The sequence below is a fragment of the Peromyscus leucopus genome, chromosome 2, assembly GCF_004664715.2.
Source record: "Peromyscus leucopus breed LL Stock chromosome 2, UCI_PerLeu_2.1, whole genome shotgun sequence".
Taxonomy (NCBI): domain Eukaryota; kingdom Metazoa; phylum Chordata; class Mammalia; order Rodentia; family Cricetidae; genus Peromyscus; species Peromyscus leucopus.
The window spans coordinates 145,740,273-145,757,841 of NC_051064.1; the positions used below are offsets into that span (position 1 = coordinate 145,740,273).

A 17,569-nucleotide genomic window follows, 5' to 3' on the forward strand; every position below is an offset into this window, starting at 1 on the left:
GCCCTGGGTTCAATCCCCAGCCAACATAAAACAGGCCTGGTGGAGTACATCCTGATGCTTGAGAAGTAGAGACAGGAAGAGCATGATTAGGCCAGCCTGGGCTATGAGACCGTTTCATACACTCCTTTAAACACAGCACTCAGGAAGCAGAGACAGGTAGATCTCCGTGAGTTGAAGGTCAGCCTTGTCTACAAAGTGAGATCCAGGTCAGCTAAGGACTCACAGTAAGACCCTGTCTCAAACAAGCAACAACAAAATAAATGGGTGCTAAAAGAGGGGGTCAAATCCCCCGGAACTGGAGTTACAAGTAGTTACAAAAGCCGCCATGTAGGTGCTGGAAACTGAACCTGCGTCCTCTGGAAGAACAGCCAGTGCCTTAAATCACCTCAGCCACCTCTCCAGCACTGGGGATTGTTTTTATTGTGTTAACTGAGGTGAGGCGACCTCCCCACTGTGGGTGGCACCATTCCATGGATGGGATCTGTGTAGTGGAGAAAGAACGCATGAATTCACTGTTCTCTGCTTCCTGACTGTGGATGTAATGTGACTTCCCTGCCAGGGCACAAGCTGGGTGACAAGAATGATGGACAATGGAAGCCATCTCAGAGAGGAGCATGGGCTCTATTGGGAACTTGGCTGGAGGCCATTTGTATGGTGTTTTGGCCAAGAATCTGGATTCATTCTGCCTATGTCCTGAGAATTTAGTGATTTAGGGGAGGTAGGCTAACTGTTTCTCAGAGGAAAATTGTGTGAGAATGATTAGGGACACAACACTCTGCTCTGGGACAGCAGCAGGGGAAGCCTTGAGGCTGACAGCTTCAACTCATAAAAATGCAAATCCATGTACAAGGAGAAGGCCTGAGCTGAGACTGGAGCTGAAGGCCTTTCTGCCCCCTCAAAACGACTGCCTAGGCAACTGTTTCCCCAGGGCCAGAACACAAGAGCTCATGCAAACATGGTCCAAGGGTTCCAGACTCCACCCCAAGCTTGCAGAAGAACCTGACAGTTTTCTCCAGATTTGACTGGTTTTGGAGTCATGAGCTTCTTCCTCCTCCTCCTCTTCTTTTTCAAGACAGGGTTTCTCTGTGTAGCCCTGGCTGTCCTAGAACTCACTCTGTAGACCAGGCTGGCCTCGAACTCACAGAGCTCCACTTGCTTCTGCCTCCTGAGTGCTGGGATTAAAGGCGTGTGCCACCACCTCCCATTGAGTCATGAGCTTCTAACTATCCCCTTTCCCCATCTCTGCCACAACCCCCTCCCACCCCTGGTCATTATCCTTCACCATCCTGACACTTGCTAACACAGATTCTGCAGAAGGGGTAGTGACATCGGTCATGGACACTTGGGCTCCTTTCCTCAGAATCTCGTTTCTCAGCTGAGGTGGGAGGCTGGTGTGTTAGGGAGAAGTCGCTCGTGGGTGTTCGGATAAGAGCACTGGGGAGAGGCACTTCCCACACCTCTAGTGTCCAGGCATCCTTTCTCTTCCGCTCATGGTGGGGGAGGAGACTTTGGCACCTGGAGATGCCCCAGAAGGCATTCCTACATGACCTCATCTCTAGGCCAGGCTCTTAAAATTCTATCCTAATCAGTCCTCCTCATTAAGGGATGGAAGGAGGGTTGTAATTCCAGAAGTTCCTTGTCATATCCCAGTTTTTAATCAGTTGACCCTGGAGAGTGAGCATCCTTGAGGAGAAAGCTTCACAAGGTTTTGAGGGGATTGTTAGATAGTGAGCAGGGTATCAGGGCAGCTGATCCCTCTGACCTGGGTAGGAGAGCGTGGGAGAGTTTGTGTGAAGCGCACTTGAGATCAGAACCACGGACAGCTACCCAAGTGCCGGGAAGCGGTGCAGTCCAGCCATCCAGCCAGGTGCTAGGAAGCCAGGCAGGGATTACAGGTTCTGAGGACACTCTCCCCCGGGAGGCTGGTGATGGTGGGTGTTGTCTGGGAGTGTTTTCAATGAGTCACCCCATAAGCCCCACACTCGCCAAAGGCTGGGGAAGCAGGGGTTCTCCCTGCCATTTCCAATAGGGGTGGGGCAGGATTTTTGCATGAAAGAAGGGAGCAGGAAACAGGGACGTGTTAGTGTCCCAGCACTCTCCCACCCTAGCCCAGCCCATTTCTATACAAGGCCCGCTCTCCACAGCCTCCACCCACAACGAGTACTCCACACAGGCACAGAGGGGTGAATTCTCAGGCCTTGAGCTCAGCAGGCAGGAATGTGACTGATAAATCAGAGATAACCCCACCCCCACTCCATAAGAGGGCTGGCCGGACACTCAGCCCCAGGATAAAAAGCCGAGGAGGCTCCGTGGCTGAAGAAGCCAGCTGCTTGAGGAGGTGGGACCAGAGAGAGAGAGAACAAGGCACCGCAGCAGCCTGGCCCATCACAACTGCGGCATGGATCTCCAGAAGGTGCTGTCCCGGATGATTCTGTTCCTGCTTTTCCTGTCTCTGTCACTGCTGGGAGGTCACTCCCACCCTCTGAGCAGTCCTAGCCAGTCTCCAGAACAAGTCAAGATGCAGGTGAGCTCTGAGGGTCTGCATAGACAGATAGGGTCTGCCTGGGGGGGGGGGGTTGGGCAACAGCGATGCAAAAAGGCCTCATGTCCTTTGGGAATTAGCCTTGTAAGACTCAGGAAGCAGCAAGATTGGGTACCAGGACCCTCAACCAATGGGCACCATGGAGGAGTGGGAGAGCCAGGTGTGTGTGTCTGAGGCCTGGGCTCCCCATCTCATCACAGGCGCTGTTGGATCTGCTGAGGGAAAAGGCAGAGGAGGTGCCTCAGGCGCAGCTCCTGAAGGACCAACATACCACAAAAGCATCTCTCCAAAGCACCCTTGGGTCTCAAGACAGCACCTTCCAGATCCTGCAGAGAATTCGCAACTCCAAGAAGATGCATACTTCGAGCTGCTTTGGGCACAGGATAGACCGGATAGGCTCTGTCAGTCGTCTGGGTTGCAATGGTGAGCTCCTACCTTGCCACTTTCCAGCAAGCTGCACCCCACCCCACCCCCCATGCATGCCACCATTAGAGGCCCCTCGGTTTGCTATCTGAGGTACTCGCGCAGCCCTCCACCTTGCTGACAGTCTTCAGGACCAAGGCGACCTGTCAGGAAATGTCACCTGGATGCTTCATTACATCCTCACAGGTCATCATCTACCTTCCATCAGAGGGGTCAACGCTCCTCAGGGTGCAGACCGCCTGTTGCGTGGCCACCCCTTCATAGGGCAGGAAGAGTTCTGACCACCCCCCACCCCCCGTTTTCTCCACGCTGACTTGTCAAAGGCAAAGGATACAATCAACCCACTTGACAGTAGAACCTGAGGCCCAGGGAGGTAGCTGTTTCCAGAGCCGTAAACTTCAGCATCCTCTGGGGACTGCAGGTGGCGGTGGTGGGTGGTGAGCGAAGTGAAGCTCCGGCCTGTTTCACTCTGTCTGACAGCAACCCTGTCTCTTCTCCTTGTAGTGCTGAAGCGGCATTAGGAGACCTCCCAGCTGCAGGCGCCTGCTTCTGACTCCACCTGGGGCTCTTTCCCCCAACTCTGGGACCCCCTTTTGAAGTGATCCTATTTATTTATTTATTTTTATTTATTTATTTGGTTGTTTTCTACAAGACTGTTTCTTACCTTTGAGCACAGACTTTTCACAGTGTAATAAACACAGCATATTTCTTGCTTTGAAAAGGATTTGTCTCCTCGTGTGCCTATCAGTCTCTCGTCTTTTTTAGCTTGTTTGTTGGGGACTTTTTGCTTGTTTTGTTTTTGAGATGGGGGTCTCTCTACATAGACCTGGCTGTCCTGGAACTCACTCTGTAGAACAGGCAGGCCTGGACCTCACAGAAATCTGCCTGTCTCAGCATCCTGAGTGTGGGGATTAAAGGCATGCCATTATTCCTGCCTCCAGTTTCTCATCTTAACATGAAAAGAAACAAACCCCACAAATATGTATTTTCTGCAAGGTCCCAAGGCATCTCGACAGTGGGATGAGGACACAGCTCAAGGGCTGGGCCAGTGAGGGGGTAGCCTTTCCTTTCCTTACCAGTTTTTAACATTGTGAGATATCAATCCACACCGGAAACACTTGAGACTCTTCATAGAATCTGTTTTTCAAAGCATGTATTTGATTCCTGGGTGCAGAACAATGTGAGGATGAGCATCCTGGCGTTTGCCCTGCTCTCTTGCCTGGAATTCCATCATCAAACACTGACTAGTTGCTCTTGTTTCTAGAAAACCCAACAAAGATGTCAGAGATGAAGGCTGTGGTGTGTGTGTGTGTGTGTGTGTGTGTGTGTGTGTGTGTGTGCTCAAGGGCTCACGTTTGTGTATGTGCATGCAGGTGTGTAAATGTATGTGTGTGCACATGTATATGTGTGTACATGCACGTATGTATGCATATGTATACACAAATGTGTGTGTGATGCTAGCTCACAGCCTTCCTGATGGGAGTGAATCCTCCATCCTACCCTACACCTCGGCATCAAGCCTCCAGTTCCTGATGATGTCATCTGAGAAAAGCGCCTTCTTAGCCTCAGCCCAAAGGTTCCAGGGGCCTGAGAGGGGCCCAGGCTTTTGGATACCCCTACCCTGAAGATACACTGGCACTTCTCTGTCACCCCAGAGAAAGGAGACAACCCTCAGAATCCTCATGTATGAACTAGTTGAAGTTGGGACATGGTTGGCACATGCTTGTAATCCCAGCACTTGGGAGGCAGAATAAGGAGGGTCCAGGGTTCAAGGTGACCCTTGGCTACATGGTGAGTTTGAGGCCAGGCTGGGCTATATAAGATCCTGTCTCAATTCCTCCCCTCACACCCCAAAAAGTGAACATTCTTTTGTTTGGGCATTTTGGGGAGGGGGTTTTGTTGTTGCTGAGACAGGGTCTCACTATGTAGCTCTGGCTAGCCTAGAACTCACAGAGATCCCCCTGCCCCTGTCTCCTAAGTACTGAGATTAAAAACATGCGCCACTGTGCCCCCAGCTCCTCCCGAACCTTCTCCTCCTCTTCTTTTTGTCTACCTCCCGTGCTAAAGCCCCAGCCCACCCTTCTCTTCTTTTTAAACTCTGCAGTTTGTTTATCAGAGTGGGAGATATGCGAGATATGCATGTGTCACAGCATGTGTGCAGAGGTCAAAGGACAACTTGCAAGAGTCCCGTTCTCCAGGCTTCTGACTCAGGTCACCAGTCTGGAGGGCAGGCATCTCTACCCACTGAGCCATCTTCCTGGCCTCAGTGTCATCTTTTCTGTGTCCTGTGCCTCCATCTTATGTCCTGGAACCCTGTCCTTTGAATGCCACATATCACCTAAGCTCAGCTGAGGGCCAAAGGTCAGGTCCTTGCGACCAGTATTGTCATGATTATCATCACCCCCATTTTCTGGGTAAGAAAACTGAGACAGGCACCCTGAGACATGAGGGGACAGCTGAGTGGCTGTCACATCTGCCTGGCCTTCCGCAGAGCTTTGGAGAGTGTCCATTGGAGTGACAGAGGACTGAGAGGTGGCTCTGCGTGATTTCTCATTTTGATCCTGCATGCACTTGGGGTTGTGGATATCTAAAGAGAGCAGTTAAGATTTTTTTCAAGTGAGGTTTTTGAGTAGCTTATTTTCCAAGAATCCGTGAGTCATCTTCTTGATGCATAAGACAGTGAACAGTTGGTGTGGATAAGGGCCTCGTTAACAAGGCAGGCACAGTTCCATCAGCTGGGACAGTCCTCATGACTCTGAGAAGCTGAACACCTCGCCTCTGGCAGGCAGGGAAACTGAGGCACAGAGAAGTTGTGTGATTTGCTCAGCGTCATGAAGTAAGAGCAGCAGAGCCGTGTTCTGACCCAGGCTCTAACCACTGCCCGAGCACTCTTTACCAAGCCAGGGAGCTGGGCTTGCTAGTGGAATGGACACACACACCCACATGCAGGACATCCTAGAGCTCCGCATTCGGGCCACTGCTTGCTAGCAGCCTGCTCCTCTGCTCACCCATTCCAGAATCTTCACTCCCAAACACAGCTGGAACGTCTGAGGTTTTCCAGGAAACTGGGCACATCTGTAAAGAGGGGCCAGGTGTAGTGTGAATCCTAATTGGTCTTCATAATGAAAACCTGGAGTCAGATAGAGGGTGAACACTGAAAGACCAGAGAGACAAAGGAGCAAGTCACAGCCACTTCCTACCTCTACAGAATCCTCAGTAGCCCGGCGGTGGTGGCGCACGCCTTTAATCCCAGCACTCGGGAGGCAGAAGCAGGTAATCTCTGTAAGTTCGAGGCCAGCCTGGTCTACAGAGGGAATTCTAGGACACCTAGGGCTACACAGAGACACCCTGTCCAAACAAACAAACAAAAACAAAACAAAAATAAATGAATGAATAATAAAGGAAATCTTTGTAGAGAGGCTGAGGAGATAGCTCAGTTGGGCAAGTGCCCGTCATATTAGCATAAGGACCTGAGTTTGGATCCTCAGCATCTACAGGAAAGCTGGACGTGGCAGCATATATCTGTAGGAGGCTTATTTCTGTCCAGCCTCGCTGAATTGTGAGCTCCAAGTTCAACGAGAGAACTCTCTCTCAAAAACTACAGTAGAGAGCACTCGAGGACAGTACCTAACGTTGACCTCTGGGCTGTACACACATGTACATACATGCCAACACGCTGGCATATACACAAGCAGGTACCCATACATGCACCACACACTCATAAAAATAATAAGCAAACAGATCATTGGGGCAGGGCCTGGGGATGTAGCAGCTGTTGCCGAAGTGCTTGCCAAGGGAGCAGAAGCCTTGAGTTCGATCCCTGGGGCCCCATAAGCCTTGTTTACTACGTGTGCCTAAAACTCCAGAACTCAGGAGGTGGAGGATGAAGAGTCTGGGCCTTCCTCAGTGACATGGTGAGTATGCTTGTTAAGTTGTTGTTGTTGTCAACTTGACATAGGTCAGGGTCATCTGGGAAGAAGGCCTTCAACTGTGTAGATGCCTCCCTCAGATTGGCTTGAGGCAAATCCGTGGAGCATTTTTTGATTACTAATTGATATGGGAGGGCCTAGCCCACTGTGGGCGGTGCTACCCTGGGCAGGGTCCTGGGTGCTGTAAGAAAGCCATGGCGGACAAGCCAGTAAGCATCGTTCTTCCTTCATGATCTCTACTTCAGTTCCTGCGTCCAGGTTCCTGCCTTACTTAAGTTCTTACTTTGGCTTCCTTCAAAGATGGACTATGACAGGGATATGGAAGCCAAATAAACCCTTCCCTCCCCAAGCTGCTTTTGGTCATGATGCTTTACCCCAGCAGTGGAAAGCAAACTAAGAGAGCAAGCTCAAGGCCAGCTTGAAGTCCTGACCCTTCCTCAAAAAATGAACGAAAAAGCAGAGTAAGCAGATAAAGAACTTCCTAATCAGGGGCCCACTGAAATCACACACACACACACACACACACACACACACACACACACACACACACACACACACCAGCCTTCCTAATGCTTCTTCTTGGAGCTACACCAGCCCTCAGTTTCCCTGGCTGCTCACCATCACCCTGTTCCCTTCAGAGAGCTGCCATGCTCTGTGTCTCCACAAGTGTTTACCTATCATTCAGATCTTTCTAGGAAAGAAGTCTCTGTGGAATGGACCAGAGGAGGCTCAGCCCACAGCTTCAGAGCTAAAGACCACTTAAAGAGGACGTGGAGGGCAGGCCAGCTTTGCCCAGCCTTGGGTGTTAAAGGTACAGAGCACGGGCTGTAATGCTTCTGGTCATGTCTGCATGTGTGACTCTCGAGGAGTCCTGTCTGCATCCCCTTGTGGCAGTTTCATCTGAGGATGAAGTGTGGCAAGGAAAAATAAAATGTGTCTCTCTTCTCACCAAGTCAGATCCAAACCAGTACCTTGGCCTCTGGTCTCCATTCCCGGTGGAACTCTCCATGTCTGTCTTCTAGACTTTCCATCTACTGACTTACCTTAGCCCGGCAGTTCCACCCACGAGTGGCCAACCATCCTATGGAGCTGATTGTCAGAAATGCCTAAAAGCAGATCCAGATCTGTGTGCCCCACTGGGCAGTGGTTCCCTCTCTCCTGTCTGTGACATTGCTGTGTGTGCCGGATGCTGGCCCTGAGCTTGTGTGTGTGCATATGCGTGTGCCTGTGTGTGTATGTGTGTGTGTGGTGTGTGTGGTGTGTAGGCCAGAGGTCAATGTCAAGTGTCTTTTTCTTTCATTCAATTCTTATTTTGGAGACAGGTCTGTCTGTTGCTGAATGGAAGCTTGCTGATTCAGTTAGACCGGCTGGCCAGTACTTCCTGGGAATCCTTCCATCTCCATTACCTCTCCAGTACTGGTTTGTTTTGTTGGTGGTTTTTAAAGATTTAATTATTTTATTTGTGTAACTGTTTGCCTGCAGGTATGTAAGTGTAGCGCATGCATGCCTGGTGCCCACAGGGTCAAAAGAAAGCATCAGGTCCTCTAATACTGAAGTTATGGATGGTTATGAGCTAGTAAGTGGTGCTGGGAACTGAACCCAGGTCCTCTGCTAGTGTTTATAACTACTGAACCATCTTTCCAGACCTGCACCTGTTTTTTCAATGGGGGTGCTGCAAATCAAATTCAGATCCTCAGGCTTGTGCCACAAACACTTTACCAACCGAGGTACTGTCCCAACCCATGGGGGGGGGGAGTTGTTACAGGGTCTCAAGTAGCCCAGGCTGATCTCAAGTAGCCCAGGCTGGTCTCCAACTCCCTCTGTAAGAGCCCAGGATGATGTTGACTTTCTGCCTCCCGCTCTGAGTGCTGGGATTCTAGGTGTGAGCCGCCACACCTGGTTTGTGCTGCACTGGGGAGTGAACCGGGACTTTGTGAACGCTAGACAGACACTCCACTGACTGGGCCCTATCTCTGCCCGAGCCTTGCACTTTTGGCTGGAGGATCCTTTGGTGTTCAGAGCACACGTGGCTCCCAGCAGCAGCACAGGGAAGTGTACTAGGCGCAGAGTGCAGGTAACCAGCTGCCTCCCATCACATAGTTCAGGTAACCAGCTGCCTCTCATCACAGGCAGCACAGGTTTTAACCCTGTCGGGAGTTCTCTGGGGGAGGTGGGGCTGGAGCAGCTGCCGTCCACAGTAGTTTTTGACTTTGTACTTGCCCTCCCTCTCAGCTAACTTGCGTTTGAGTCCACTTCCTGTTTAGGAAAGCCTAAAGGGAGATACTCCCCAGTGATTCCGCCTTTGCCCAGGACCACACCCTTGATGAGGCAGGCCCTTAGAATCCTTCTTGGCTGGACCACCCAAGCGGGTTCCACACCCACTGGCTCCCTCCTTCCTCCTCGCACTTCTGGTTTATTTTAGACCCTTGCACCATTTAGCTGTACCAGTTCCCTCCGTATCCTGCCCTCCCCCGGATCCCCCATCTGCTACTTTGAGCATCAGAGGAAAGGTCACACGCAACCTTCACACTTCAGCCAGAGAGTGACTTCCCCTCTAGGGAGGCATTTGGGTATATATGGGGTGGGGACTGGGTATGGGGAGTTAAATAGAGCAAACACATTGATTCAGTCATTCAGAAAGTATTTTTCTAAAGAATCGGTGTGTATACACTGTGTACTCGGTGCTAGGACACGGGGTGTCTTGAAGCAGACTCCTACCTGCTCCGCCTGCTCACACCTCTGGTTTTCTAGTAAATGCCGTGGCTGATCTGGCACTCAGGACTGCTATCACACCCCCCTCCCACATACCAAAAGGGCCCCTCAGTTGGCCCTGCCTGGTGAGGAGAAATTGACAAGCCAGCTCATAGACCAAACCCAGCCAAAACTTGGATACAGGACTAGGATACTGGGAAGTCCACTGCCATGGGTAGAGATGAGGCTTACACCAGCGAGAGACAGAAGATGGAAAGGGCCCTGCTTATACAGTGCCCATTAGGGGTTAATTATGCCCCCCAAAGAATAGGAAAAACAATACTCTGAGCCTCCAAATGTGACCATATTAGGCAAAGCGCTGACTGTAGATATAACTGGTGGCAGAGGGTGGTGTCCCATCTTCTAGGACTGGCTTCTGGCTGAGGATGTAGCCCCGAGGGTAGATTGCTTGCCTAACATGCAGGAACCCTTGGGCTCCATTCCCAGCACCAAATATCCTGAGCATGGTGACAAAAGTCTGTGACTTAGGACTGGGGTGGTGGAGGCAGGAGGACACGGAGTTCAGGAGTTGAAGGTCATCCTTAGCTGCACCGTGAGCTACAAGAAACCTTATGCCCCTTACTTGCACACATAAACACACACACACACACACACACACACACACGCACGCACGCACGCACGCACGCACGCACGCACGCACGCCACAATGTGACTGGCGGCTTTGTAAGGGGAAGAAGACCCAGAGGGAAGACGACAGTGCCCGGGGCTGGCACAATACAGTCAGAAGCCAAGCACAGTCGACAGCTGGAAGAAGCATGTTTCTCCGACAGGTTTCCGAGGGAGCCTGGCCTTTCCGGCACCTTCATCTGAGGCCCCAGTCTCCAGAACGGAGACAAGAGGTTTCTGTGGGTAGTTTTCAGCCCCAGCCTTTATGAAGCGCTATTGGTTCAGCCTGGGGAAACTGAGGCAGTACTGGCCTCCCATTCTCTCCCAGGGGATTCCTCCAAGGTACAGCTCTCTGTGGACTCAGGAGATGCCTAGTATGTTAACCTAGCATACTAGGGAGATTTTGCAAGGCTGTAGTCAGCTGGTCACATGTTATTTTACATTTATTCTTTCTTCTTTATTCCTGAGGTGTGCCCCCTCCCCAGGACTCAGGCTGTAGTTCCTCCTCCCTTAGACCCCAAGCAGGGCCTAGAGATGGCAATGGAATACAGCACAAGGTGACAGATGCCGCTGCTAAGGTGGCTTGCAAAGCAGCTGTGTCTTCCATGGATCTTCCTTCTCCCAGTCTTTCTCTGTCTTGCTGGACTTAAAGAGAACCAATTGCTTCTCTACAGAGAGGCCCAGGGAGCAGGGAGCTGATGTCTCCAGGCCACTGCCAGAGTTTGAGAAGAGACATGGCCCTGCAGGCTTGCAGTGACAGCAGCCTGAGTCACTGTCTCTGTCCTCTGCAGCTGTGGGAGTGCTGAGCCACCAACATGCAGCCATGCAGAGCAGACTCAGCTCCTTAATGCAGGGCCGTGTTGGGTAACAGTGGTGAACCGGCTCACTGTCCACTTCCTCTCCCCTAACACATGGAAGTAGTGATGCAATAAAGCTGTCCCACGTCGGAAACCTGTCCCCACTGCCAACTTCCAGTTACCTGACTATTTTTTTTTTTCCTTTTGGTTTTTCGAGACAGGGTTTCTCTGTGTAGCTTTGAGCCTTTCCTGGAACTTACTTGGTAGCCCAGGCTGGCCTCGAACTCACAGAGATCCGCCTGGCTCTGCCTCCCGAGTGCTGGGATTAAAGGCGTGCGCCGCCGCCGCCGCCGCCGCCGCCGCCGCCGCCGCCGCCGCCGCCACCCAGCCTGAATATTCTAAAAAAGAAATGAAATATTGTCTGCCTGCCTGCTTGCCTTCCTTTCTTCCTTCCTTCTATTCTTTGTGTGTGTGCATGTGTGCATGTGCATGGTGGTCAGAAGTTGACTTGATTACTATCCATGTTATTTATTTTAAATTATTACTGTATCTGGACATAGTGGTGCATAAACCCCCTTTTTTTCTTTCCTCCTCCTCCCCCTCTTCTTCTTTTTTCTTTTTTTGGTATTTTTGAGACATGGTCTCACTATATATCTCTGGCTGCCCCAGAACTCACTCTGTAGGCCAGGCTGGCCTTGAACTCACAGAGATCCTCCTGCCTCTGCCTCCTGAGTGCTGGGATTAAAGGCATGTACCACCATGCCTGACTGCAATGAAATAATTTTATAGTTGGGGTCGCCACAACATGAGGGACTGTATTAAAGTGTCACAGCATTAAGAAGGTTGAGAACCACTGCCATAAAGCAAGGTCTCTCACTGAGTCTGAAGTTGGGATTTTTTTGTTGTTGTTGTTGTTGTTTGTTTGTTTGTTTGTTGGCTAGGCTGGCAGCCAGCAAGTTCCAGGGAGCCTCATGACTCCATCTCTCAGCACTGGGGTTAACAGGTGCATGCAGCCATGCCCAGCTCTGTGAATAGCGCTGAGGATTCAGCCTCAGGTCTTCATGCTTGAACAACCAAGCATCACTCTAGTCCCAGCCCCCCTCCCATTTCTTTGCTTTTTATCATTCCTAGAGCTAAGGACGGCCGGCTTCTGGACACCCTAAAGTGGAGCATGGCCAGAGATATGGAAAGAAACATCACATTGAGTTGCTTTCCATTTGGGCTCAAATCAAAGGCTTCGTAAGGACTGGACTGAGTGGGTGAGGGCCCCTCCACTCGCCAGACACAAAGCACACACACAGTGCAGATTATGGTAACAGAGAGGTATGGAGAGCACTCAGAGCATCCTTCATCCCTGCCCCTTAACCGAACGCTGAGAACACAGACATCCAGGGGATGGCCCTCACGTCCTCTCCAGTTCCACTCTGGAAAATTGACTTTAACCAAAGAAGATGGGTGAGCCTTGAAACTGCCCTCCTGGAGCACTCCCGGTCAGAACTCCAGCTCTCCTAGGGCCACCTATGGACTTCAGATGTGACACAGGACAGAAAAGCGGCAGCAGACCTCAGAGGCCACCTGCCTCTGAGCCATTCTCAAGTCTTTGCCTGATTCAAAGGCCATCTCCAGGAGATAGGTCATGTGACACACACAGCAAGGATCCTGAGTTCCCCCAGTAAGGATGCTTGCTGAGTCCTCTTTGCTAATAATAATTCACAGCCACACAATTAAGCAGTGAGCGCATCCCAGGGACTCATCCGGAGGCGACAGTCTGCACCCAGAGCTCCTACGTAGATGTGCACTGATTTCAGATTTCAAGTAGAGATTGGCCAATCCAAATTAGTTGCCTACAACCCCCAGCTTTCTCAAAGGTCTCTCTCTCTCTCTTTTTCTTCTATCTTAGGGAATATCACCACAGACACCTCTTGTGACCTCCAGCCATTGTGGCCTCCAGCTTTGACCAGGCAGCCACCGGGTTGGCAAAGCTGAGGATAGAACCAGCCACCCTGGAAACAGCCATCCAACACATGAGTGCTAGGAGCGAATTTGAACATGTGGGTGTTGAACTCAGATCTGCTGTAGCCCACAGATGACCGGAAAGCCGAAAACACACATACTTGTCAGACACATGAAACATACGCCGTGTTGAATGTGGTAACACTGAAGGACAGAGAGCACTCCTTAAAGACAGACTGCCTGTTCACGCTCCTGAGGGTGCCAGGAATCAAGGCCTTCGTGGCTCACTTCCTTGGCCTCGGAGGTCGTGAAGGACATTATGGAGAACGGTGTAGCCCCCTTCAATCTTTTACTTCTTCTGTCTACTTCCCCGGGAAGGTGGGACCACTTGACACTCAGAGTCAGAGCTTCTGAAAACAGCAATGCCAAGAAAGAAAAGTGGTGCCATCCTTCAAACCTGCCGCCTTGCACCTTGGACGCAAGTCTTGGGAGGTAGGGCAAACGAACCTCAGAGGAAACATGCTCTTCTAACATCCCTTGGCGTTTACACTGCTAGCTGAATTCTTGGGGCCTGTATCATGTTGGCTTCCTGGCTGACTTCATACTCTAAAATAAAATAACTCTTTCACCTGACTGCTAACACGGACATCTAGGGTGGGGGTGGGCTGTCTGGGGCCAGCGGTCCACCCACGAGGCTGATGAATCAGGTGTGAAGCCAGCTCCAGCATGGGCACTCCCTCGCCAGTCTAGCTGGCCTCCCAGCTGCCTGTCTGTCATTCTCTCCCCTCCCGCCCTTATTTGGAGCCCCTGACAGCTGAGCTGCAGGCAGGGGGAGCTGGGTGCAGGCCAGCCGTCACCCTCTGCTTCCCTGCATGGGTCCTGTTGCCAGGGAGAAAGAATCCTGAGGCGCGCGCCCGGGAAGATAACCAAGGACTCTTTTCTGCTCTTCTCACACCTTTGAAGTGGGGCCTCTTGAGGCAAATCAGCAAGAATGTGGCTCTTGCAGCCGAGGGTCTGGGGTGGGGTGGAGGGTACTGGAGATGCTCAAGGCGAAGGGGCTGTGACAAGCTTTGCTCAACTGATAACTTTAAAAGGGCATCTTCTGCTGGCTCCTCACTCCATCGCTTTATCGCTGCAAGTGACAGAATGGGGAGGGCTCCAGCCCTCCTGCGTTCTCAGAGAGCTGGGGGGCTATAAAAACGGGAGGCACTGGACAGCTGGGAGACAGTGACGAGCAAAAGCTGAGAGAGAGAAACCGGAGAGGAGTGAGCAGAGGCAGCAAGCATCGGATCGCGCCCTGACCTACACCAGCATGGGCTCCTTCTCCATCACCATGGGCTGCTGCTTCTTCCTGGCCCTTTGGCTTCCAGGCTACATTGGAGCGAACCCTGTGTATGGTGCAGTGTCCGACACAGATCTGATGGATTTCAAGGTAGGGCCAGGAAGTGGGGGCATAGACTGGGTCTCTTTGGTACTGAGTCTGTCCCTCTGAGACATCCCCCTTTTCCCTGCATTTATTTTTCCTTCATAAAGAACCTGCTAGACCACCTGGAGGAGAAGATGCCGTTACAAGATGAGGTCGCGCCCCCACAGGCCCTGAGTGAGCAGAATGAGGACGCGGGAGCTGCACTTGGCTCTCTCTCTGAGGTACCTCCCTGGACTGGGGAGGTCAACGCACCTCAGAGAGATGGGAGTGTCCTCGGGCGCAGCCCCTGGGACCCCTCAGATAGATCTGCCCTCTTGAAGGGCAGACTGAGGGCTCTGCTCGCTGCCCCTCGGAGCCTACGGCGGTCTAGCTGCTTCGGGGGTAGGATCGACAGGATTGGAGCCCAGAGCGGACTAGGATGCAACAGCTTCCGGGTAAGAGGGGCTGTGGAGGGAAATGGGATGGAGTCTGGGTAGGGGAACAAACTATGGTCTTGTTAAGGGTCAAACGTTGCCAAGGAATACTACAGGGGGCATCCTTGGCGACAGAGAAACCAGTGCAGTGTTTATTCCTCTGAGTATTCTGCCCCACTATGGTGGATGTTCCAGAAGTTTCAAGACAATGCCAGCAGCTGCTACAGCCTCTGAGCCACCAGCTGGGAAATTAGACCACAAGGCCAAGTCACTTTTGCATTGCTGATCAGCAGTTAGTGTTCGTCCCAGGGCCTGGCAGATTTAAATGAAATGAACAAAGATTGCACGCCTTAATGGTTATGAGTGACTTGTTTGCTAGTTTATGACAGAGGACCATTGGGCTGGACTATGGCTGGTTGGAGATAGCTAGTCACTGGTCAAGTTGACCGGTTTAGCACAGTAAAGTCAGATCACCAAACCACTATATTTTTTCTCTTTGTAGTACCGAAGATAACAGCCAGGGAGGGAAGCAGCCAGATTCGCTGGGGCAGGTTACAGAAGACCCTAAGCCCCTGTGGTGTGTCACGCAGCTTGGTCTCATTGTCACTGAGGTGTGGCAAACACCCTGCTGGAGCCGCTGCCGCCTTCATCTATCACGACTAAATGTAACAGTGGTTCCAGTGGGCTTCCCCTCCCCCCTGCAATTAAGGTAGATCCTCACCCCTTCCGGAAAGCAGTTGGAAAAAATTTTTTTTGAATAAACTTCAGCACCAAGGACAGAAGCTGAGGTCTGGGTGATTCTTTCACTTCTGTCCCAGCTCCCCGGTGTCCCCCACCTTGTCCTTTCCTGTCATTTCTCCCTCCCCGACTCTTCTTGGTGAGTGTGGGAGGGGATCAACACACAGTGCTCAACGCACTCCGCTGCTCACTCCAGCCCCGATCACAGACCGCGGGAAAGTCCGCCCAGACCGAAAGTTTACTTATTTTTAATTCATGAAAAAGGAAACACAAACACATCTTCTCCTGATGACAGGCAATGGCACTCGTGCTCAGTAGACAATTTCTTGCACCCCTCCCATGTTTTGGTTACAGCCTGGGTGGTTTTAAGGAGCGTTTAGCAAACCAGGGACCGTCCAAACCTCCTGCTATCTGAGCAGCAGCTGCTGGGGTGTGTGAATTACACTCTCAGTTTGGACAAGAGTGAGTGGAGGGTGGGTCACACAGCTGGGGGCAGGGAAGGCAGGCTTCCAGGCTGATGAGTGGCAAGTTCAAATGCTTCGTCAACCACCACACCGGTGCATCTCTACCTATCTATCTGTGTCCATCAATCAGGGCTAGAAGTCAAACTCAGGGAGCCAAATCCATTTGAAAAATAGCCATGGCCTCCCTAACCCAAGACTGTGGTGCTTGAATTGTACACTGCATGGAGGTGAGAGCCACCAGGAAGCAGCAGTTTATTTATTTATTTATTTATTTATTTTTGGTCTCTCTGTGTAGCCTTGGCTGGCCTCAAACTCAGGGAGACCTGCCTGCCTCTGCCTTGCTCTAAGCACCACACTATGGAGAGACCAGGACACCAAGTTCCTTCTGAACAAGGAAGGACTCTTACTTTCTTGCCTGTTTCCCTGGGCATCCGTCCCTGCCTCAGATTCTCACACCGACACCCTCTTCACCCATATACTCACCTTGCTCCGCTCACTTCTGCTGGCCTCTAACCCAGGATGCCGCCCTCTGGTGCTCTCTACAGCCTACACACTCAAGGCTAACTGTGGACACAGGCCCAGGAAAACAAGTGACATCACAGGAACACTTCTAACTCCAACAGGACAGTTTGCTGTGTGGGCGGCTGTGTGCTTGTGTCCTAGCGTACTGGGCACGTTGTACAGAAACGGGGAGAAGAAACCAAGCAGTAGGGTACACACATGTGGAGGGGAGGTAAGGCCAGACGTGAACAGTGAGGGCTGCAGGGGGAGGAAGAACTTCAACCACTTCCAATCAAAATGCTATCTGGGCCTGGCATGGTGGCACACACCTTTAATCAAAGCACTCAGGAAGTGGGTAGACAGTTCTGTGAGTTCAAGGGCAGCCTGGCCTACACATTGAGTTCTAGGACAGCTGGGGCTGTTACGCTGAGAAATGCTGTCTCAAAAAACCAACCAAAAAAAAACCCCCTCCTATTTGGATCTCAAGTCAGTAGGTGTAAAAAGAAAGAAAGAAAAGAAAAAAAAAAAAACAACAAACAAGAAACAGTCAGTGGAGAACAATTTAGAGGACCAGCGTGAGACAGGAAAGCATCAGGCCTGCACTTGGGAGTCCCAGTTGCTAAGGAACCTCCAGGTGTCACGGTAACAAAGGGTTGTCACTGAGTGGAAGAGACAGAAAGGGACACACAAGGTACAAAGTGCCCCTACGACTTGGAGAGAGCTGAGGCAGGAGGGGCCTGATGGGCTGCTGTCTGTGACGGGCATGGCAGCCACAGACACAGCCAGTGGGATTTCCTGTCAAATAAGGGGCAAGTGAGCAGACAGATGCAGGAATGTGCAGGAGTGTGCACGTGCATGCGCACACACACACACACACACACACACACACACACACACACACACAGAGCGGCGAGGGCTTCTATTCTGCTGGCTGCCGTCAGGCTCCTGGTTGCGGGGTGAGTCCTGAAACAGGTACTCAGAACCCAAACAGACGGTCCGCTCTCG

At 51.6% G+C, this 17,569-nt stretch overlaps 2 protein-coding genes across 2 annotated transcripts; both read left to right on the forward strand.

Annotated features, from left to right (window-relative positions):
• The first annotated feature begins 2,290 nt into the window (after positions 1-2,290).
• On the forward strand, positions 2,291-3,689 carry Nppb (natriuretic peptide B). The gene is made up of 3 exons (XM_028893630.2): positions 2,291-2,524; positions 2,743-2,965; positions 3,470-3,689. Exons 1-3 carry the CDS (start codon positions 2,399-2,401, stop codon positions 3,484-3,486), a joined length of 366 nt encoding a protein of 121 aa, XP_028749463.1. The 5' UTR covers positions 2,291-2,398; the 3' UTR covers positions 3,487-3,689.
• A 10,512-nt stretch (positions 3,690-14,201) lies between these two features.
• Nppa (natriuretic peptide A) lies at positions 14,202-15,643 on the forward strand. Its single transcript, XM_028893622.2, has 3 exons — positions 14,202-14,454; positions 14,556-14,882; positions 15,364-15,643. Exons 1-3 carry the CDS (start codon positions 14,335-14,337, stop codon positions 15,373-15,375), a joined length of 459 nt encoding a protein of 152 aa, XP_028749455.1. The 5' UTR covers positions 14,202-14,334; the 3' UTR covers positions 15,376-15,643.
• The last annotated feature ends 1,926 nt before the right edge of the window (positions 15,644-17,569 follow it).

What these genes read in the sequence shown, in the direction of transcription:
- Nppb (XM_028893630.2), top strand. Translation starts at nt 2,399, where the DNA reads ATGGATCTCCAGAAGGTGCTGTCCCGGATGATTCTGTTCCTGCTTTTC. An exon ending in CAGAACAAGTCAAGATGCAG is followed by an intron (nt 2,525 to 2,742) that starts GTGAGCTCTGAG and finishes ATCTCATCACAG; the next exon opens with GCGCTGTTGGATCTGCTGAG.
- Nppa (XM_028893622.2), top strand. Translation starts at nt 14,335, where the DNA reads ATGGGCTCCTTCTCCATCACCATGGGCTGCTGCTTCTTCCTGGCCCTT. An exon ending in CAGATCTGATGGATTTCAAG is followed by an intron (nt 14,455 to 14,555) that starts GTAGGGCCAGGA and finishes TCCTTCATAAAG; the next exon opens with AACCTGCTAGACCACCTGGA.